This window comes from Drosophila biarmipes, chromosome X (assembly GCF_025231255.1).
Source record: "Drosophila biarmipes strain raj3 chromosome X, RU_DBia_V1.1, whole genome shotgun sequence".
NCBI classification, from domain to species: domain Eukaryota; kingdom Metazoa; phylum Arthropoda; class Insecta; order Diptera; family Drosophilidae; genus Drosophila; species Drosophila biarmipes.
The window spans coordinates 18,095,164-18,117,792 of NC_066611.1; the positions used below are offsets into that span (position 1 = coordinate 18,095,164).

Below are 22,629 nucleotides of genomic sequence, written 5' to 3' on the forward strand. Positions count from 1 at the left end.
TTTGGCCAATTCAAGTCGCACAGCGAAAAGACCGACAGTTTTGATCAGCTAGCTTTCAAATTCGACCACTTTAGGAGAAACTTATTATTTGACCCGTTTTTCATTTTTTGCAAAGGGTGTATCATGATTCTTTGAAATCCATATTTTAGTCAAAAATCCTTTTAAATATTAAAGTATTCTTAACAAAATATATACCCACTTAAAAACCGTTAGGTTCAACTTAATAATTTAATAGTAATAGTATTTTTTTTATGTTTAGGTACAAAGTGTAGCATAAACTATATTTTTCAAAGTGTCCCCAACAAACTATTTAGTTTACAAATTGCAAGACAACATTATTCTAATAGACTTTGGGCAATAGAACATTGATTTGGGGAAAAGTTCTAAGCTGTTTGCACAGGAAAGTTAGTATTAGTTTTTCAATTGTAATTCTAGTAGATCATTTAACTTTTTAGGTGGCAACAAAAGTTCGCCAAAAAGTTGGCTTAATTGCTTCTGATGGAACTCTAGCCATACAAATGCAACCAACTGCTTTAGAACCTCTAAAAAAAACTAAATTAATGCAGACAACGAATTTTATTTGATTATGTCACATACAAATCATATTTGGGCAAATGAAATGGCCAAAAACCAACGGAAAGAGGCGAGGCGAACCGAAAGAAGAGTGCCACAAAAGCTGTAAAAGTCGGAAAATGGAATGGGAAAATGGTTTGGGGATGGGATTTCGGATGGGGATGGCTAGGAGGAGGATGCCAGCAGCCTCGCAAATGGTCAGTGAAGGTCGTCGTCGGCGTTTGACGCGTGCTGGGGACATCAAACTACGGGCACAGATACATTGTGGGTTTAAATATATATTCTGGGGTGTCTGTGTTTGCCGGGGGGCCACAATGCGACTCGATTATAATAATAAATTATGTGTTTAATTTTTTGGCAAACATCGGACGAACGACCAACGACAGCCAGCGACACGGGATGGGACTTGACCCCTGACCTCTCCGAAAGAGGACAACAAACCATGTGCCAAAAGTTCCACCGCAGAAATACAATCCATAATATATGAGACTCGCGCCCAATTGCAAAGCAGTGTAGAATTAGTTAATCTTAGCTAATTGTGAAGTTCAATATTAAATTATTTGAAATGTTTAAAATGGCAACCTAAATGAGGGGTTTAAACCCTAAAAACACATGGAATTTAAGAGCTTTAAGCCAACATTTAGTGCAACAGGCACTATCATAACTTGTACTTAGAGTATGAGGGCAAAGAAAGAAATATCAGGAACATGAAAGGGAATAAACTAGGCCCAGCAGAACGAGAAACATGTTTAAAAAGCGTCAATCTTTATTGATTTATCGGCGGTAGCAGCCCCGAACTATGGCATTATAGAGCTCAAAAGTCGGGCCAGTTGAGTGCGATACTTGGACCCGAAGAGAGGTCTCCACACCGCTGGTCCCCTCGCAATGGATTCTGACACGGACTCGGATCGGGAGAAGAGCAGCGATCCCAACGAGGGTTTGCTGAGCAGCGACGACAAGACCTTCCACGACGATGACGAGCCGGAAGAGGACTCTTCGCCAGCCGACGATGAGGAGGAGCCCGAGGAGGAGTCTTTGCTGCCGCCGAAGAAAGCGCAGAGTCGAGCAGAAGACCAGCCGCCGCTGGTGGTTCTGGTGCAGTCATCGGCGGAAGCCATAGAAGTGCCCGAAGAAATCGATGATATCAAGCGGGCAATAGATGGTGTTACAGAGAAGGAATCTCAAAGAGAACCCATAGTGGAAACCGAAGCCGATCCCGATCCCGAACCCGAACCCGAACCCCTGAAGTGTCCCACCTCCCTGCGCGACAGTGTCCGCGAGTCCGTGGAATGCTTCTATTCCGCCCAGGATCTGCTGGAATACGGGCACTTGCTGTCCTCCACTTCGATGGTACGCACGCCGGATGTGGAGTCTGGGTACTTCGAGAAGTCCGAGAGCGATGCCTCGCGCGACGAGTGGGAGGGTCCTTCGTCCTCTTCCTCGGGCGCAGCTCGATGCCGCCTGTTGTCCGGCGTTTCGGGACACTCCGTCTCCTCATCCAGTCGCCATAGTGCCGAGGGTTTGCGAATGGAACTGAGTCGTTTCCGCACCATCATCGAGACCCTCGAGCGGGAAAGTCTCGAGAAATCGCAGTCGGAACTGCAGCTGAAAGCGAAGCCCAAGGCGAAACCCAAGCCCAAGCAGAGATCCCATATTATGGAATCAGCGGGGGAGAGTGGTTCGGATCAGGGTTCGGAAAAGGGCTCCGAGCGGGGCTTTTGGTCAACGGTTTTCGGACAGGCGGGCCTGGAGATCAGCCAGGATGAGGAGGAGCGGATAACGGAGTTACAAAGTAGTTAGTTCTAGCCCTTCTAACTATTCCATAAAAATCATTTAATATATTAAGAGAAGCCATTGAAATTTCTACAATAACCAGATATAAAAATACATAATACACATACAATTTCGATAAATTTTTTATTTATATTATTATTTTCTATATTTTGCAGAAGCTCATCGGGCCCTCGAGCTGCTCGAGGACTATCATGCCAGACTTTCGGAGCCGCAGGATCGGGCGCTGCGTATTGCAATCGAACGCGTTATACGCATATTTAAATCTCGCTTGTTTCAAGCGCTGTTAGGTAAGTAATCGACTTGCAAACCTATCGATAAAATCGATATTTACTCTTTTCGTTGGTATAAATAATAATGGGTATTTAAATCGATAAAGCATAATTTTAAGGAGTCCTAAGTAATAATGTATGTTTAAATATTTTATAAATGACCCATTTTTTATTAAAAGTCGGGCTGTTATAAACGCTCTGTGGTATATATGTGCACCCAAGTACAATATAAAAGGCGCGTTAACCAAGCTCATCATCGTCGTATTGATTTCAAAACTTTAAACTCAAACAAAGTTGCCAACTTGCAGGCCAAGATTGTTAGCAAGTGTTTGATGAGCCGGAAAGATCCTTGAAAAGTAGTTCTTATCTGTGCAGTTGCCTATCGACTATCGATTTTTGGCTCGGTTCCTCTTGCTGGAAATTATTTTCACTTGACAAGCAGCAACACAGGCAGCAGCAACAAAGGGAAGAGCAACAACAGAGCAGCGACAGTAAAACGATAATATTGCATAGGATTTGGGTCAAATAGCACAGGCAGCGCAGCAGTGGAAACAGCAGGCGTCCCCACAGTAATGCGGCTAATTTAGCTTTTTTTCACCAAATCTGGTTATTTTCAAAAATCGATAAAAAGCTCACTACTCTTCTAATAAGATTTTACAGATCCCAACGTTATCGATAATTTGGGTAGCACCCATTGAGGGATATCTATTGTATTTATAATATTAAAATATCTTGCGATTACTAAATTTCAAATTGTCTTTGAAATAGTATCTGGAAGAAAGCCTTCTTTTCAAAATAGATATGCAGAATAACAGTCAAAAAACTTGTGTAGTATGTAGATATATCCAATAGATAATATCCATACACACTTAAAATACATTTAATATATGTTTGGTGAACCCAAGAGATTAAACGGATTGAGTTTTTAGCTTGTGTTGGACTTTTGGCAGCTCTATTTTGAATATTTTTCCTCGCCCATCTCTTTTTAGTATCCGTATCCCCGTCTCGCTCCCTGTCCATACGTCCATCCATTTCGGGACGGGCGGTTGGTCTGCAGTTGTCTGTTCACCGGGGTTTGCCTGTTGTATAATTTGCAAAAGTTCTGGCTCCCCGTCTCGTTCGCTCGCTCTGTGCGGCCCCCCGTCCCTTTCTATTGGCCCCCTGGGTGCAAAATGTGTTGCCCGCTGTCGGTGGCAGTTGCATAATCCTTTTCGTTTCGCCAGAGTCCTCTTTTCCTTCTCATTCTCGTTCTCCTCCTTTCCATTCGCATTCCCATTCCCATTCTTCTCCTCCTTTCTATCCCGCCGGTGCTTCCTCCTCTCCTGCTACGGCTACCGTTACAGTTTCAGTGGCTGCGCCTGGCGTGTCAGAAATGTTAAACGGCTAACAAGCACACACAAACTCGAATGCAAACAAGCCAAACACGTGACAGGTTGGAAAACAGGAGCTTTTATATGGCCAAGCATTTGGGTGGACCCGAATTGAGGCAACCATATGGTCACACTGCCACCAAACGTGATCGTACATGACTGAAGCTAGAAATATCGATAAGTTATCGATCGCCATTTGATAGACATTTTGAACGAAATGCAACTCTGAATTCTTCTTAAAACAAAGTTTTCAGTAATCAAATACATTTTTGCTTTAATTGCTGTTAAAATGTATATGAAAGGAAAATGAGCTTATAACCTTGAATCAAGGCAGCTACCGAGGTCCACTCGCTGAATTTGAGGTGTGTGTGTGCGTGTGAAATAATTAACAAGGTATTAGCCGCATCCCATAGCACACGAAACACGTGAGGGTGGGTGTGTTTTGGGTATAATGTTAAACCTTAGGTTGGGTTTCAATCCCTTGCTGTCTCTCTCTCTCTATCTCTTTCCCTTTCTGCCTATCTCTTACCCGCTTTTGTGGGAAATATTTGCAATGAATCTGTTGGGCTCTTATGACACGAAACAATTATTAATTGTTCGTACAACTGTATGATTCAGTTTAATTACAGAGAACATTAAATTCTGGACAACACTGCGTATGCGTAATGTTGTTTAGATCTCTCCTAAGCCTTGATGAAATCTAAGTTTTATATTTATTTTTCACAGTTCAGCTTTCCGTGTTATGGGGGCCCAACAATTGGCACTCAAGTTGAAGCGAAGGATAGAGATAAGGATGCGCCAGGGGCTGTGTGGGGGTGTGAAAGGTCATGAAGAGCCATGTGCGGGCAAAATCCCAATTTAATTGGCCTAGAATTGGAATCATGTGCAGCATACTTACATTTACATACACGAGAGGTACACTCGCGGCGAAAATAATAGTATCAATGTACGGAAATTAATCAAGGATAACTTTAATTGTTTCTGATTGGTAAAAAATTTTGTTTTAACTTTATTTTTAAAAATGATATATCATGAATATAGAGTGTATAAGCGATTACTAACTGAAATAGTAATATTATAATTTTTTTTAATTTAAATTTGTTTGTCGCTTTTAGGACTTTTAATAAATACCTATGCAAATCTGATCGAAATCGACGCTAGTATTTTCCCCGCAACTGTACACATTTGAGTACATATGCAGATATAATGTGGATACTTTTAAGGGGTCTTATCGATTTCCTGGAATTCCCCACAGCGAGATAAAACGAGAGTTGGCGTAACCTGAAGTTTAGCATCTTTTTTCCATCGCCATTGGCATTCAGCTGAGCCAAGCTAAAAAATGTTGGCGAAACAAAAATAAAAACAAAAACCGAGGGAAACAAAGCAGAACACAAATTGAAGAGGCAATCATGGGGGGAGGAATAACAATGCTTATGAAGCCATTGGCAGGAAGCATTCCGATAACTCATTTTAAGTTCAAGTGGCCAAATCGATTGCATAACGCACCGAAATGCCAATGTTTGTGTGTACTGTACATACAGTAGCCTCTCGGAAAAGAAAACCAGAAAATGTCTTTTGAAAAACAAAAAAACAATTGATAGCGGGTACTTCAAGATTTTAAAAACTATTTCTCTTTTTATTTTCTTTTAATCATAATATAAACTATTGTTAAATTTTATTGACTCTAATAAGGTATAATAAACTTTTCAATAAATAATAAAAGATAATTCATTTACTAGGTAATACATTTTAGATGGGTTTTAAATTATTTTTATAAATTCGTAAATATTTGTACTACTTCTTTTTCCCAATTTTAAACAATGATTGTATTTCTTTAATACACCGTAAATATGTTTGTAAAAATGATTCATTTTTTTTAAATATGTTCTTTATTGAGTTTGTGGTGTTTTATTGATCCTCGCAGATGTATTGCTTATTTTAAATAAGCTCGCTCAAAGTGCCTGCCGAATTTCCCCGGGGAAGGCATTAGTTTTCGAGGGAGCTGTACTTTATGTACACACATTTCAATGACTGCGCGTACTTCTCCATGCAATATTGGTGGCACAGCAATGCCCCATGGAATTCAATGCTCCTGCCCTCCCTTTCCGCCCCTTTTGGGGGGCTGTCGGGCACAGGAAATTAAATGGGCGCCATGGATTTCGTTTCAATTTTATTTTCCTTCCAGTTTTTCGGACCCAAGCTTCAGCTGAATTTTAGTTTCCCCCCATTTGGGCCACTTGACTGCTGTTGAAGCGAAACATATTGGCAGGCGGCATATGGGCATGTACGTATGCCATACATATATAGGTGCTGCCACGCCCCCCGCATTCAAGCCGCCCCTTCCGCTGCCAGTGGCAGCGTCAGTTTGCATTGAAATGTGTGCATTTAGGATGCATTCTGACAGTTTCTGATTTCCGCTTCTCTGGGAAAAGCTGTTCAATGACTGTATGACACTGTAATAAATTAGGCATAAAAGCCCGTTCCACGCTGAAATCATTCATGAATTTTAGGCTGCCAGTTGAATAATGAAGGACTGGTTAGAGGTTGTTAGGAAAGGCATTAGTATCTGCATAACCTATTGGCCTAGAATATACAAAAATAAAATTAAAAGTGATATAAAGTAAAAACCCACAAGTTTCGGCTCGAAGGCTCATGTTTTTGTATGAATATATAAACTTGTATTGTATACTATATTTAATTTGTAAAGTAAATTTAAAGGAAAAAAATAACAATATAATAAGATAATTTAAAAGGGTCACTTAAATAAATATTTTGTTTGAATATTTTAAACGTTTTCCACACATTTCTCCCAGTGTACATTCACTACAAGTTAACTACAAAATGCCGTCTGAGTCTTCGATCCCTTTGTTTATTCGTCCGACTGCACTTCAGTGGCTCGTTATCGTTACTCAATGTGCTCAACTTTATTAACCGCACTGTCACTTTTATTCCCTGTTTGTTTTCACAATCCAAAAATCCACTCCGTTCGGGTGCGAAGGAATTAATTATTCATCTCTCAGGGGCTTGGGCTGGTTTTTCCTTTCCGCTGAGTAGGCAGGCGAGAGAAGTCCGGAAATATCCATAAAGGAGGATTATGTACCAGCAGCTGAAAAAATAAACCGAGGAACTGTGTGGTCTCCTCTAAAAGTTGGGACCAATAGCTTATTCCGAGGTAAGGTTTTCAATTTTGATTGTACTGTAGCAATGCCTAATATATTTACTTTTATTTCAGAAGATTCCAATATCAATGGGTCTCAATGGAATAAAATAAGGAATCCTTTTAAATAATATTTGAAGTTATGGAAAAAATAGGAGGATTTAAAGCGTAGTGTAATGGAGTGAGAGAGAAGCTTATTTTGTGAAATTTTCTACAACCTATCAAGAAAGCATTAATATTTTGCTTATAAAAGAATTATTTTTTAAAGATTCCATCTAAAATACGACTATCTTAAAAGGTTAACCAATAACAATGTACTAAGAGTTTATTGAAAGTAACTTTATTTACCTAAAAAGGATTATTGATTTAAAACATGTAACTAAGTAACCCAGTTTTGAATATCTTCGAAGCTAATACAATATAATAAGAGATCTAGAATTCTTTATAAAATAAACCATAAACATGTACTGATTTAAAGACACCAAAATATTTATAAAAGTGTAAAGATTGCATAGTTGTATTCTATGTAGTTTTCTTTGCAAAAATGTCAAGTGTCTTAAAATCTATAAATACATTTTAGAAGACTTTTTCTTTCTTTCTGTGCCAAGATCTTTAGTTAACTTATCATGGGCTTATGTATTTTAATTCACTAAAATATTCAACAAAATATGTTGTGAACTAGTTATAAGGTCTTTCACAAAAACACCCATATTAATTGCGGATTATTTTCCATTTCAGATATACAAGAATTCTATGAATTGACACTATTGGATGACTCGAAGAGCATACAGCAGAAGACAGCGGAGACCTTGCAAATTGCAACCAAATGGGAGAAGGACGGACAGGCCGTGAAAATAGCCGATGTGAGTAGGATCCTCGGGGACTTCACTTTGCCACATAGAACTAGAATGTTACCAGTGCTGGATTGAAAGTTACTTAGGGGGAGGTGTGAATGAACTCCTTACCCAATTGGACAATGTGTCTCTTCCCGTTTAGAACGACCTTAGATTTTCGTTTCAATATCATTACGTGTCATTTCAACTAACTTACTTAGCTTCTACCTTACTCATCCGTTAAGAGATCATCTTCCTTCTGTCTATCTTACGTTAAAAGTTTCTCTTAGATATAAGCTCTTAACCATTTGTTTATGCTTTAGAACCAATCCCTATTGTGTACTCTTATCGATCTACCTATTTTCAAATATGGGATAATATTTCTAGATCCTTAGACACCCTTCTGTATAATCTAACCCCCTAAGACCCTTAAACATTTTTTTATTTATACTATACTCTAGTATTGATTGTTTATCTCAAAGAACAAAGTATTTTCTCTTACTTAAAATGTGATTAATGTCTACTGATCTGTTTCCTTTGGAATTCCAAATTAATTTTAGGTTTTTTTCTAGATCGATTTATTCCTTATATTAATTGATATCACATTTCGAAAATTTATAGATCTATTATATCTTTTTTAGTCCCATACATTTTTTGGCTGCTTTTCTCTGAACCGGATACAATATTAGGATATTCGAAATGTTTCCTCCCTTTACGTTAATACCTATATGCATATTTAGCTCTTCCACAAAGTTATATTCTATAATATTCTGTTGTTTGCCTGTTTTTCTAAGAATTTTTTATATTCCTTATAGATCAATGCAATTCTAGAGATTTAAAAAACTTGAAAGTGCCCAAAAGTATGCAATAACTTCTTTTGTTTTTCAAGCATTTCCTTTATATTAGTTTTGAAGTTACTAGAGATTTGTATGGGACCCACGATTGATTCTAGTTTCAAGTTCAAATGGTTTAAATCTTCCGTTTCCGCCGTTGTTTTCGTCTCACTCGATCTGCTCTACTCTATACTGTTATCTGTTCTTCTCTTCTTCCACTCCACGCCTACTACTACTACTACTACTTACTATTCCTGAAATCGCACAGTTTATCAAAACTTCAAATTTAAATCGCAATTGCGCCTATGAGTTTAACAACGACGCCTCATCCAATCAAACCAACCAATCAGCACTCACTCAGAATCAGATCGCAAACAATGTGAGCGCCCAGGCCCTCAGCAGAACATTTAAGAGTGAATTGGAAGAGATCTTGGTAAGATACACACTGCATACATCCCATTAAGACCATAAGCATATATTTATACTCATCTGGCATTGCCACTCTGGTTACTCTGGTTACTCAGTCATTCCACGAGGTTCCTTAGAAAACTTAGGGGTTTATGGGTTTATAAGGTATCGAAGGAGTTCCTTCTATAAGAAAATACAATATAATGTTACGACGATCTCATTATATTTTAATATGGGGATGTTAGGTGTAGAAAAAATAACTTCTATAAAAATATATAATACCATCTTGAGACAATCGTTATATTTTAATATGGCGGTATTGGGTATAGGAAAAATACCTTCTATAAGAAAATATAAAATATAAAAATAAAATATAATCAGCATTAGCTCCGTTTCCTATCTCCACCCTTTAAATAAAATAAAAAAAAAACAATTATAAAGTACCACTTTATTAATATATATTATATCTTGTTTAAACATAGTTAGGCCTCTAATTTCTCCTTTGACGAAAGTTTTTATTTTCCAAATTGGTAGAAAGTTCAGTTCCATAAACAAAGTTTAGTTTTCCTAATTTATAACTAAGTGGTAGCAGGGAAAAGTTTATTAATTTTAGTTTCTCAAAGGGACCACTGTCATATTGAGTTGTTCCATTTTCTGAAACCGAGCTACTGCTCTAAAAATCCTAATTATGCGAATGAATGGGTTAATATCCGTCCCATTAAAGTGGAGCCCCTCTTGGCCCCTGCAGTCGGTGCAAAAAGAATCGAGAGCACTGCCATTAGGTGGCCCACGGCTAATTGAAGTCTCTCGAACATGTCCCAGGACCCAAGCACGTGGTGAGTGGATGGAAATGGGCGGGAGTGGTGCTCAATCCGTGAGAGAGCCGGTTGAATGTCCTTACGCCCAGATGTCCCTTAAAAACTGCTGCGGCTTAAGTGGCTATGACGACCGGTGTACCCCATTCCCACTCTGAGCCGGCAATCGGGGCACTTGGGTGGATTAGTAGGAACGTATACGACGGAACAATACCCTTTGCAAGTAAAAGTAAAGTGAAAAAAATTATAGCCATCTCTTTCTATATTTCAAATAGGTACAACTTGTATAGGACTTAAAAAAATTGGGAATTAAAAGTGCTTTAAAAGTGTGAAAAAAATTAGCGTACAGTTAACTATTTTTAACCAAACCTCATTAAATAGTATTTAAAAAAAAAAAAAACATTTTTTGCATATAAAATTTAATAATTTGAAATATGTGGAGTTCCTATTCCACAAATATAGGTAAAAAATCATTTTTAAAAATGTTTTAATTAAAAAAAAATATTGACGATTCAAATATAATGCAAGTACAGACCGAAAAATTCTGGAAGAATATATCCCTCTACGACACTTTTAAGGTTTTTTCAATATATTCTTTATAAATAGTCCCTATCATCCTATTATTTTTAATGGTCGAATACCATAAAGCTAATAAAACGCTGAAAATTGAGATATGTAATGAATTACGGGGTAGTCCATAGTCGAACCTTTTCCCATTCGGTCTAAGGTGATTGATGGCGCTATACTATACCTACACATTAAAAAGAAAAGCAGGAGCAGACACAAAGGCTCAGATTTCCAACCTTTCGCTTTCGCCGACTCGTGCCGTCTCGCTTTCTCCGAGTGCTGCCGTCTCGCTCGCGCCCACAGGCCGCTCGGCAATTTACTTTGTTTGTTGTCCTTTCGCGCCCACTTTTTTGTTGTTGCCCCTTGTTGTTTGTCGCCTGGGACATGCGTACTAAAAATCGGAGGGTCGTCAAGTCGTCGAGTCGTGAAATTCAGAAATCGTGAAATCGTGCAACCGTTGCGCGCCCATCGGAACGGCGAAATTGCGGACTAGCGGAACGGTGGGACGTCACAAGTCGGCCAACGGTAAACGATAGGCGGCAGACGGTCGGTAAACTGTTGACGGGTACAGTGGGTCCTGGCTGTTGGTGAACCGCAGGTCCTGGGGTTTTTTATCAAACCGAGATTTCAAATCTCTTGTTGCGGTGCCTAAAAGTAGTCTATACTTTTTTGTAGTTAGAATGAATATGTAAAAATAACCTGTCCCTTATTCACTTAAGATTTGAAAAAAATGGTTTTTTAAAAGAATTTTTATCGCATAGATAAAGTACATTTTGAAGACCTTGCTTTAATATTTTTTTTCACACTTGAGATCCTAAAAAAATCAGTTTTTTAAAATGCTTCTTAAAGAGATGTAGAGGTAAAAGATTTTTTATGTTTCCCTAAAAGTCTTCAAATATTCTAAAAAAAATGTAAATAATGGAAAGGTGGTTATAAAAATTTGTTTTTTTTTATAATAATTCTAAAAATACTAATAAAATTATGTTTCTAAATTAAAAGTGATCAATTACAAAGAAAAATGTGGAGGTGGAAGTACCATAATTATCTATTCAAAGACTCATTTGCATTGTGGATCTGATATTTCTTTTTTCTTAAAGTGAGGTATCACTGCACTTCTGACTAAAATCTGTCTTCGCTTTGAAGGATGCTGCCGGCAGGCGGACAAATGTTTGTTATCAGTTGCTAACCAATGAACGATTGCCCAAGGTTCTCATTACTTATTTTTTGTCGCTCTCCGTGTATTGTTGCCAGCGTTTTATTTTTTGTTGTTGATTTTTTTTTTGTTTGGCCGGGCCGAGGCAGCGACGCCGACGGCGACAGCGACGCCGACAGAGGCGGTAACACACGAGCGCTCTCGGTTTTTGGCGAACGGACATGGACCTGGCGGACTGGTGTGCTCCGGTGTGGGTTGGTATGCCACCGGGGGTGGTGGTGGGCGGTGAGCGGTGGGTGGCGACTGGCGGGTGCTTCTGGGCGGTAGTTCCGGGGGGTGGGTGGCTGAGTGCCGCACGCCGTATGGCAAAGGAAAACGGCGGCAGCGGCAGCGTCAGCGGCGAACGGCACGGCAAAGGCGGTAGTAACAGTCGTGCCGTCGACGCGTCGAGTCGCACAACCATTTTGCATAGCGGCGCGTGTCTGTCTGCCTTTCGATGTGTGTAGGGTGTGCGTGGGTGTGTTGGTGTGTGGGTGCGGGGAATGCCCTTTAACCCCCCGTGAACAGTGCGCTGTTTAACCCTCGTCAAGCGTGCAGGGGCCACAACAACAGATAAACACTTGTGGTCCACAATTCGCCTGATTTTTGTTTGTTTTCAATAGATAAATACATGAGGAATAATCTAAAATATTCTTAAAAGCCACCAGATTTCATTTGAGATATTGTAAAAGTGTTTTTTCGTATATATTTTAACAATAATTTGCAAAATAATATCTAAAAGAGGAATGTTATTAAGATTGCAAATTGCAAACAAAAGAATTGATAAATAATATTATAAGATACATCTATGAGCATTTTTACTTAAGAAAAAGTATATAAAATCGTTTATTCATGAATCAAAGCCTTCAAATATTGTATTAAAATATTAAATATAAAAATCATCGACCATTTAAAAAACATTACAAAGTTTTTTATGTGAAAAACAGCTAGAAATCAAACGCAAAGATGCTTTTTTTCTGTGTAATACCGTGTTTTCGTCCCATATTTCTGTACTTCCTTAATGTTGTTATCAGTCGTTGACCGGCTTCTACTTTTGCCTCTTTTTTCTGTGGCTCTGACACATGCGTGTCCATCACTCATCTGCATTGGCGCCAAAAAACAAACATTTTACATAATTTGTAAGACAGAATGTACACATCAAGTGGGGAGACAAAAGGAAAATAAACGAAAAGATCAGCAGCGAGAGCAAGGCGAAAAACAAGACAGGTTCGAGGCATCGAGGCATTGCAAGGTGGCAGGTGAACCACGGGGCGGATGAACAACAGGCAGGCTTCCAAATATTACGTATACGCCCCACGTGCCCCGCACCAATCGCTCACCAATTAAAGCCACCGCCAGGTGGCACAAATTAAAAGTGATTAAACCTGCACAGCAGTAATTGAGCCATTACTTTAATTAATTGTTGGAAATCGTGATAATTCACAGCATATGGCTGACACATTTAGGTTTAGTGGCGAATTCCGAAGGAAGTTTCCTGGCAATTTGTGGAGCAGAAGGCTCTTGTCTTAAAGAAAACTAAATTATAAATATTATTTTTAAAATAAAAAATGAAAAAGTGAATGCTATATTCAACTACAAATGAGCTTTCTGACGAGGAAAATGTTTTTTTGTGTTGATAAAAAAGATAAAAGAAGTAGAGAAAAAGTGTTGCATATATTTTAACCTCTTCGGCCCTTTGGCTTTCCCTGCTATTTTCCGCTTTTCCCCTGTCTCTCTGCTAGTTTTTCATTCACGGCCGTCTGGCAGTGGAAAGCATCGTCAAAGCAACAAGAAAATCAGCATAAACGAGACGAGCAATATATCAATCTATTTATTTTGGCAGCTCGCAACGTTTGGCTTTCCTGCGCTGCTTTCATGCCAAATAGCGTTTGGATTTTCGATTTTCCGCCGCTAATTTCGAGAGTCTTTCGAATCTAGAACATCCGCACAGGGGAACACATGTTTCGCCGTCCCGACTGTAAACAAAAAGTATTCGACACTCGGTCTTCGGGGCCTTGGCACACACTCTACGAAGAGCTGACGCCAAACGAACTCTCGGCGAGAAAACAATGAACACAGTGGTCACTCTTCTGGTCTAAACGCAATATCGCAATAGATCATAACCAGTAATTTAAAATATCACAATATCAAATCATAAATAACCAAATTGAAAACGTAAATATTGCTTTTGGCCAAGTGCTCGCCAATCAATGGCGCTCAATGCAAGGGCAAATAAACAAGCTCCGCGGAATATAAAGCAGTGATTAATGATCCATTGAAATTGCAAGACAAACGAGTATTTTACCAACCGGAATTGGTTTATTCCGGTTAAATATTTGTCCGTATTATTCATTTAGGTGACAACCGAAAAGCCGGGGCATACATTTCACGTATTCATTGCGAGTGGCGCAAATATTCATCTGTTTTCGTGTGTGTAACCGGTGAAAAACAAACAAAGACGGCGAGCGTGCCGATTTCAATCCCATTCGTTTCAGCTTTTCCGCTTTTCCGGCTGTTTGCACCCAACTTGTTGCTATCGCAACTCTTCAAAGGCATATTTGTCATCACATCGTGCTCTTGATGTTGTCTTCTTAGTATTCAAGTGGCGACTTTTGCTCACCACTCAAAGAAATACTTGAAGTTAATTCGGTTTGAGTGGTATTTGCACATTTTTTATTTATAAAAAAGAGGGTAAACATTATTAGCGAATTGTGAACCTATTTTCGTGTAACTTTTCTATACTTTTTGTTAAATATTTCTATTTGAAAAGATAAAATGAAACGTACAAAGTGAAAAACTGAAAATCAAGTGTATCCCACCGATTGAAACAAAACCAGAGCTTTATTTTATTTAAATATTAAAATCGCGGGGAGACTGAGGCACTGCACTGTGAGAAATGATTGACTGGGTGTCGATAGTGCGGCATTCCAGGCGCCGCTTTTCCAATTATGTGGGCTCGCGGTCGCCGGTGCGAATGCGTCGACGTCGACGTCAACTGACGGCGCCGCCGCCGCAGCAGCAGCAGCAACAGCAGCAACATCATCAGGATCAACATCAGTCCAGGGAGCGCCAGAAAAAGGACAAGGAAAAGGAGCGGGACAAGGACGATGAGTCAGGGGGCGGGGGCGCTTCGCGATATGCCTGCTGTTGTGCCAATGTAAGTGGTAGAACGACAAAAGCATCGATAAAGGATTACAAGAATAACATCGATATTAAAGGCGACAATCGAAATATTTATCAGTCTCATGGTTTCTATAAAAGTATGATAATAAGTTTTCTACAGATAGGTATAAACAATGGTTAAAATTCCTATCGGGGGACAAGCACAGTGAATATTTTCTGCCAAGGAAGAAAGAAAAGAACAAAAACATCGATAAAGGATAACAATAATATTCGATATACTTATCGTTTTACTGGGTTCTATGCTTGTTTGTTAATAAGCTGCTAAAGAAAATATATTTATTATTATTATTCCATTAATATAACGTTTAATAATAAATATTTTCTAAACTTTAAACTATCAATGTCTAAAATATTAAAGAAACACTCAAGGAACTTTTTAAATTTTTTAAACTTTCTTAATATTTTTAGCACTGAAAACTTTACCATTTTATCAATATAAATATTTTCATAAATTTGTTTAGCTGATAAGTAGGCTATAACTTCTTTCCTGGGACTAATGCCTGTCCACAAGGCTTAGATGTCTTAAAGACATATAATATGCGGTATTTAAACCCAAGATCCTAATCCCGATCGCTTTCCATTCGACTTTCTTCCGCAGAACCAGCGCATGCGCATCGAGTCGGACACGGAAAACGCCAAGGAGCCGCCGGCCGAGCAGCTGCAACAGCAGAATCCGCAGCAGCCGCAACAGCAGCAGCAGCAGCAGCAACAGCAGTCGCTGGCAGCCAAGTCGAGGAGCGGGTCGCAGACTGTAAGTTTTGGCAATTTAATCATTTGTGCCAACGGCCCCAGCTGAAAACCCATGCCAGAAATCACAGACTCAGACACAGTCACCCACACAGATACACCAGCACGCACACCAGCGCAAGCGAGTCCTCGTGAGCCTCCATCAACATCAAAACCAACATCAAAGCCAACTGCAACACCATTACCAACTTCGCCTTAACAACGGCAATCCAGCCAAAATGCTAAGGCGCGCTTTCGAGTCCTCCTAGTTTTCCCCGCATTTTCCGGCCGGGAAAAGTGCTCGAGGGCCGAACAACCGGCCCAAGAACTGGCCGGGAAAGTGGAAACAGCAGGCCGTGTAATTAGCCCCCGCTCAAAGAATTCATTAGTTCGTAGTTCCCAAGGCGGCTCCCATTTTCACCTAATTTGGCGATTTCACAAACAAGTTAAGAAGCTTTTAGCCATAATTAATCAATTAGGTTTGCCAGGGAATTCGTTAAAAACGCATATGCTTAGGGTTAAAAATTATTATGATAGCTTTTCAATGTATGTAAAGAAGATTTATCAGATGATCAGATGAGTGAATTATGTTCAAATCTTTAACTATTTTTAATAATAATTTTAAAGCAAAGGCTTAATGCATTCCTTTTTTATACATTTTTGTCAGGAAAGTAATCGGAACAAGGTTGCATCATTCCATGTGCATATCCTAGGTGCATTGCTCTAGTTTTTCGTTACAAATCGATGAAGGGAACAGCTAATATTCAATATTCAGACAACAAATATGCTGGAATTTGTGTTCGATTCGGTTGTCTGAGTAGAACAGTACAACTGCAACCGCATTTTTGCCTTAATTATTCATCTAGTAGAGGGCCCGCACGCCCACAACTTGAAATCGCCAATGGTAGAGCCAGTGTAATTGGGAGCACGCCTGTTCCATGCCATACCGCCCCTCGACCTGTCCGCCTTTTTCCCCATTTTGCTGCCTTTTTAACGAATCGTTACTTACTTAAGGCGGTTAAGGCGCTCGGCCTCCTCGCTTTTGTGGGCCAAGCGTCGCCCATTTCCGTTTCCGGCGCGCGTTGTTGTTGCTCGTTGTAGCTAACCTGGCCTGCAAAGGGAAAATATAAATGAAAACGGGAAAATTGCCAACAGGCGTTACACATTTCCTTTATATTAAAGCTAACGATGTTTATTCTGAGTTTTTGGTGCATGATTTGTGCTTAAAACGCACATTTGATCCGATTTATTTATAATTTAAGCCCAAGTTTTATGCATGATTTTATGTTAATGCTTTTAGTTGCCAAATAAAATTTGATTTTAATTTAAGAAACCTACCATGTGAATTACCTTAAAAATATATATACATTTGCGCTTTTTTCTGACATGTTTGTTTGTTTTTATTGCTTTGATGACTTATGGTTTGTATTGATTTGTATTATTATTTTTGAAAAACCACTCATAAGAATGCGGAACCTATTTTGTAATATATGAAAAGTTTGCTATAAAGTGTAGGAATACCCTTACTATCTGGTATATTCAAACGGGCATTTGGGTCCCAGTATTTTCTGGCATCGATTGAAGATCACTGAACGGCCGCACTGTCGCCCATCGATAGCTCCGCCATCGAGCTGCAAAAATCGATTAGTTTGGGTGTGTTGTTTTCGTCGCGTTCGGTTTAATCATTTTTTTGTTGTTTGTTTGTTTGGTTTCGTGCAACGGAAATGTGAACACAAGTATATCAATTTGCGTGCCTTGTTCATGAGTCACTGGCATCGCCGTCGGCGGCAGCAGAGAGCACTGGAGTGTGGGAAGGGGAGCGAGCATTGCCAGCGCGAGCGATACCGATAGGCGGCCTATCGATCGGAACGGAGGGGGAGAAGTGCCAGCAAAGTATACCGAAAAAAGTTCGCTCTCCCTCTCTCGCACAGTGTGTTTTTTTTCCCAGCCGTGTTGTGTTTGTTGTTTCGGCGGCCTCTTTTCATTTCCCCGATCGCTAAAACACAAACAACACGCCCGTGCGTGCGATTTAAATACGCCAGCTATGTACTAAGGCTAACCGCTGCGTTCGAAATGTGTGCATTTTTGTTTATCTAGTGCAAAGAGTTGGATAATCACACGGGCGGCAACTGAAAAAACACAATACACTAGTAACGAACGAAGCGGGCAAGAAGAAGAAGAAGCAGCAGCAGCAGCAGCGCCGGCTTTTGTCCGTGTGTGTTGGTGTGTGTTCGTGTGCGGCTGGAACTCTTTAACCCTTGAACTGCCCACGGGAATAGTTGGTACTCGCGTAGAAAAGCAATTGAACAGGAGCCGCGGCCAGGATGACGACCAGGAAAAAGAAGCGCGACGGCGGCGGCAGTGGCGGCGGATTCATCAAGAAGGTCTCGTCGCTCTTCAACCTGGATTCGGTAAAAATCGGACTACTATCCCACCATCCATTAGCTCTACATGGCCATTGGCCACCCCAAATGGGACGTGGAAAGGCTGGGCATCTGCGCTCTATATAGTGGTATAGTGTGTGCGATGATTCCATGGTTTATTTTTAAATCGAATTCGCAGACTGAAAGCTAGCCGATTTTCCTCGATTCAAAAAAGCCATATACAAGTGTGCGCACAGCTGCGGGCAGCATTGTAATGCCGAAGTTACTTTAATTACTTCCGCCTAAGTGGGTTCCATTCGATTCCAAGTGCCCGGCCAGAGTCATCAAAAGTCTGTTTATTTACGCCCTAGCTAAGCGTTTTACTATTTGTTTACACCTTGGGGTTTGTTTACCTCTTGAAGTGGGTGTTCTGATTTGCGTATTTTGGCAAATTTAATCGAACAGGTTGACCCCGAAATGTGCAATGTGTTTGTGTTCTGAGGAAATAATTTCTTTATATGATCTATGGCAGGGACATAAGCTATATTTGCCATATATATTTTGTTAAATCAAATTCAAACTTCCTATTGGTTAATTTCATGATTCATTCCGAAAGAATGTATTTAAAACAATTTTTAAATATTTTTTTATTGATGTTTAAAAAGACAGCGTGCCTAAGCTTTTGCCCTTGACTGTGCGCACACTCACACTCGCACAAGTGGGTGCGTTGTCATCGTTTTAGCGTCTTTGCGTTGCGTTCGCAGCGAAAAAAGTAGAATAGAAAGACCCGTCTCTTTCTAATGCCTCGGCCAACGGTTCTTCTTTGTTGCTGCTCTCTTCTACTGCCGGATTGTTGTTGCTGCTGGTGCCCTTAATATTCAGCGCAGGCGTAGCCACTGCACTTGTTGTTGTGCCCAATCCGATCTTGCCTCTCGCTCGCTTTTTGCCAGAAATAGTTTATTTTCGAGTCCGCTTGCCACCCACAAAACAAAGGAATTTACAGTGAACACTGGCTATGGAGTATTGGGAGTGGTAGATATATATTTTATAAATATGTCTCAATAATGTAGAAGAAGATTTAACTTTTTTTTTAAATATGTTCCTTTTTAGTATCAGTTTAATATGTAACGTTTTTTTATATCATTTGGTATGGAATGTTATCATAAAATCACTTTAAAGTAATGTCATTTATGGAGTGTTATCTTAAAATCACTTAAAAGTAATGTCATTCTTTAAACAAATATCTTCTTTTGACCTAAATATATTTTATTGATCCTAAAAATATCTTAATATCAATGGTATTATTAAAAACTAGTATCTTTTGACCAAAATATATTATGTTGATATTAAAAGTACCACAAAATCACTTAAAAATACAGTAACTCTTTAAATTTAATAGTATATTTTGACCAATAATATTTTATATGGATCTTTAAATTATGATTTTTAAATAGGTTCGTTTTTCGTTCTATATATGGTATAGGAAGGAAAAGTAACTCTTCGAAATACTAGTATATTTTGACCAAGAACAATAATCAAACGGGTTCACAACCCCCAGTACTCACTGTAAAGCCAAGGCTCTTAACTTTGTAGATCATTCCATTTTTCGTGAAAACTTGAAAACAAATCACGCGTCGTCGACACTGGCAGCGATGAATGAACCCGAAGGACAAGTGTACATATCGAACCATAATTTCAGCGCCTCCCACCCCTCGGGGGGCGCAATATAGAATATGGAATATGGCTTGGGTTTCCGTTTCGGCGGCGTTTCTCGCAGGTGTCTCGACCACGATCACCGTCACGTCCGTCCGCCGAACGTCCGATCTCATCTAGTAAGCCCCGGGCACTTTGCCAGCATTTCTATATTCGATTTGGTCAATGAAGTGCAACGCAGCTTGACGCATTCCAATTTCCCACTGGCCCTGTTCGGCTTTGGATTTGTTAATAAGTCATTTAAATGGGTAATCAGGGGTGCGCCTGGTTTATGTTGGGGGAATCTCGGTAATCCTTGTGTAGACTATCACTATAATCTTAGTGTTTTTGGGGCAATATCTCGAGCAATTCACCCATGAGTCAGGTCGCATTTGTGTATCTTGGACAATTGGTTGCTTTGTCCTCACAGTCTTTGTGATCTTGTTCCCCTGCTGGCCAAAAAGAATACCATTTTGTAGCTATATATTTGGGGGACTATGTATTTTGTAGCTGCAAATAGGAATCTTGAGTTCCAGAAAAGCTGGTTACACAAAGTCATGTGTATCTGCGATACTTTGTATCTGCCGGGGCAGCCATTGCTTGCAGTTCACTACTAGTGCAGGGCGTATTAAGTTGCATTTCCTCGCTTGCATAATCCAATAAGTACTTGGAGCAGAGTGTCGTTCAATGACTCACTGGATCTGAGGTCTCTCGAGGGGTGACCCATGGGCATCTCTATAACTTTGCACATTGGAATGCCGAGTTTCTTGCGGAAAAGCTCAAGAATTTTATCGTCTGCGGCTGGGTTTTCCGCACTTCCAGTGTGCCGGTGGCCCCCAAGCATATGTTTATCATAGATAAGATAAGCGCCCTGTGTGCGATATGATGTGGCTTCCAGCTTTGGCTCTAGTGTCAGCCACTAATTTCAAGGGTGTGCAAGTCTACGAAAACAAAGGCCAGAACCACAAACGGCAAAAATGAGGCTGAAAAAACCAATTGTAGCTCGTTGGCCCCGTTAATATGGCGTGCTGTTGTTGTGGTTTCGCCTTTTGCTGGGGGCTTAGTTGGCCCAAAGTCTTGTGCTTGTCCCGCCGCATTTGCAGCCCCCCTTGGCCGCCCCAAGAACACGCCCGCTCCTATTAAGCGAGTTCCGATTGTTAACTTTATGATGTAATTTTTCTGGCTTTTATAATTCTTTTCGGGCTGGAAAGAGTGTAGCCAGATGTGTCAGCGGAAGCAGCAGCGGCACGAACCTGTTAGCCTAAGTGCCCTGTACAGTGGGGGCTGGCTAATGGCTTCTCGTGGCTGTAACACGTCCCACTTGTAATTATGGCAATGGAAAAAGTGTTTATTAAGTTTTGTTGTCTCGCGGATTTCACTAAGACTAGGTCGAGTTACGAATGGGATTCAATGATAAAATAAAAATACAAATATTTTATAAAATGTTTCAAAGAATTTAAAGTAAATCTACCATGCAATACAATATATATCTAAAATATTTTAATAATAAAAGTATAATAGTTATTATTGGTTATTACTCATATGTATATATATTATATTTTTGTTGATATAATAGCACATTTAATAGCAAAACTATAGATTGCTTCTGTGCTAAGCTACCAAAGACACTTCCGAAAATGATCCTTTAGCCCAAGAAACCGCACTTAGCCACTCCCCACTGTACTCGCAGCGCCGAGTATCCTCCGGCGATTAACCCACAGAGCATATTAATATTTTTAGCCCGCCTACTTAAGCTCCCCAGGCGTATACGCGACTTGACCCACTCCCAGGGTTAATTGGCAATTTTTCGCTAGACTGGAGCGGCCGATGTATGTAAATGGGGGCTGTGGGGGGTTAAGCCGGCGCAGAGCAACGCCCACTTTTGCACTCACACACACTTTCTTGGGGCTAATGCTGCTGTCGTCGGCGCTCGATGAATTCATTTACACTGGCCTGCTAATCAATTGAACTCGTTCAACGACGCCACCCCCTCAGCCGCTTAACCCACCGCGACCGCCCTGAGTTGTGCAAGCCCGTGTTTTTGTTGCCATTTTTAGCGCACTGTTGTTGGTTTTTCCATTTTTTGGTCGCCTGCTAATTGCAACGAGAGTTTTGGCTACGGCCCAGATAACTCAAGATATTTCAAGAGCCGCCATTGACACGATTTCCCCCGCCGGCACGGGGGCTTTGGAGGGTTAATATAAGTATTTATTAGTCACCGAACCACTCTGACTGCAGCCGATCCTCTCTAAACCTTCCTCTTTCACTTTCATCACCTTCTCCTCCAGCTCCATAAGGCGTCGTCGGGAAAGGTAAGCCTCCGGATGGAACCGGAAACCGAAAAGATTGTAATCCAAACTGTTGCCATTTTCGATATTTTTAGGGAGAGGTGTCTACATATTTTCCAGGAAATGTGTTAAGGCAACCCATTTTATGATAAATCTAGTAATTTACTTGACTTTTTCTTATAATATTGCAAGTTCTTCAACTTAAAAATGGCCCTGAATTCTGTATCTTACGATCTTTTTGCCATCGTATTATTATAATACTTTTCCCCTAAATGTGGTCAATATCGAGAATGGAAACAGTCTGAAAATCAACGTTGTTTGTCTTCGTTTTAACTGCATTTGCATCGCCTGAGTGATCGTCGTGTGTTCGTCTTGTTCATGTTGTTTTATGTATTCGCTGCCTAACTGAGTTATCCATGCTATGACGTCATAAATCACTGAAAAGCCGTGAAGGTCACATACTGCATCTCATTCAAAATGTATAATAGATTGTAGGAATATGCGTCAGCACGGAATTTGAGACATTTCTCACAGCCAAAGCGCTGAAAAATGTATTTGTTTTGGCT

The 22,629-nt window shown here is 40.0% G+C and overlaps 1 protein-coding gene across 34 annotated transcripts in view; it reads left to right on the forward strand.

Moving 5' to 3' along the window:
* LOC108023354 (disks large 1 tumor suppressor protein) overlaps positions 1-22,629 on the forward strand; it is a 44,357-nt gene that overhangs the window by 6,679 nt on the left and 15,049 nt on the right. For 10 of the 34 annotated variants that reach the window (XM_017092700.3, XM_017092704.3, XM_017092705.3 and 7 more), the window contains exons 1-6: positions 1,424-2,368; positions 2,523-2,654; positions 7,902-8,026; positions 9,098-9,262; positions 15,593-15,745; positions 22,064-22,087. In XM_017092700.3, coding sequence (XP_016948189.1) covers positions 1,459-2,368; positions 2,523-2,654; positions 7,902-8,026; positions 9,098-9,262; positions 15,593-15,745; positions 22,064-22,087 — 1,509 coding nt within the window. In that variant the 5' untranslated portion in view covers positions 1,424-1,458. Of the gene's footprint in view, positions 1-1,423; positions 2,369-2,522; positions 2,655-7,901; positions 8,027-9,097; positions 9,263-14,637; positions 14,969-15,592; positions 15,746-15,836; positions 16,950-17,322; positions 18,132-22,063; positions 22,088-22,629 lie in introns of those variants that run through there. The other 24 variants (XM_017092710.3, XM_050884756.1, XM_050884754.1 and 21 more) reach the window with 15 other exon arrangements.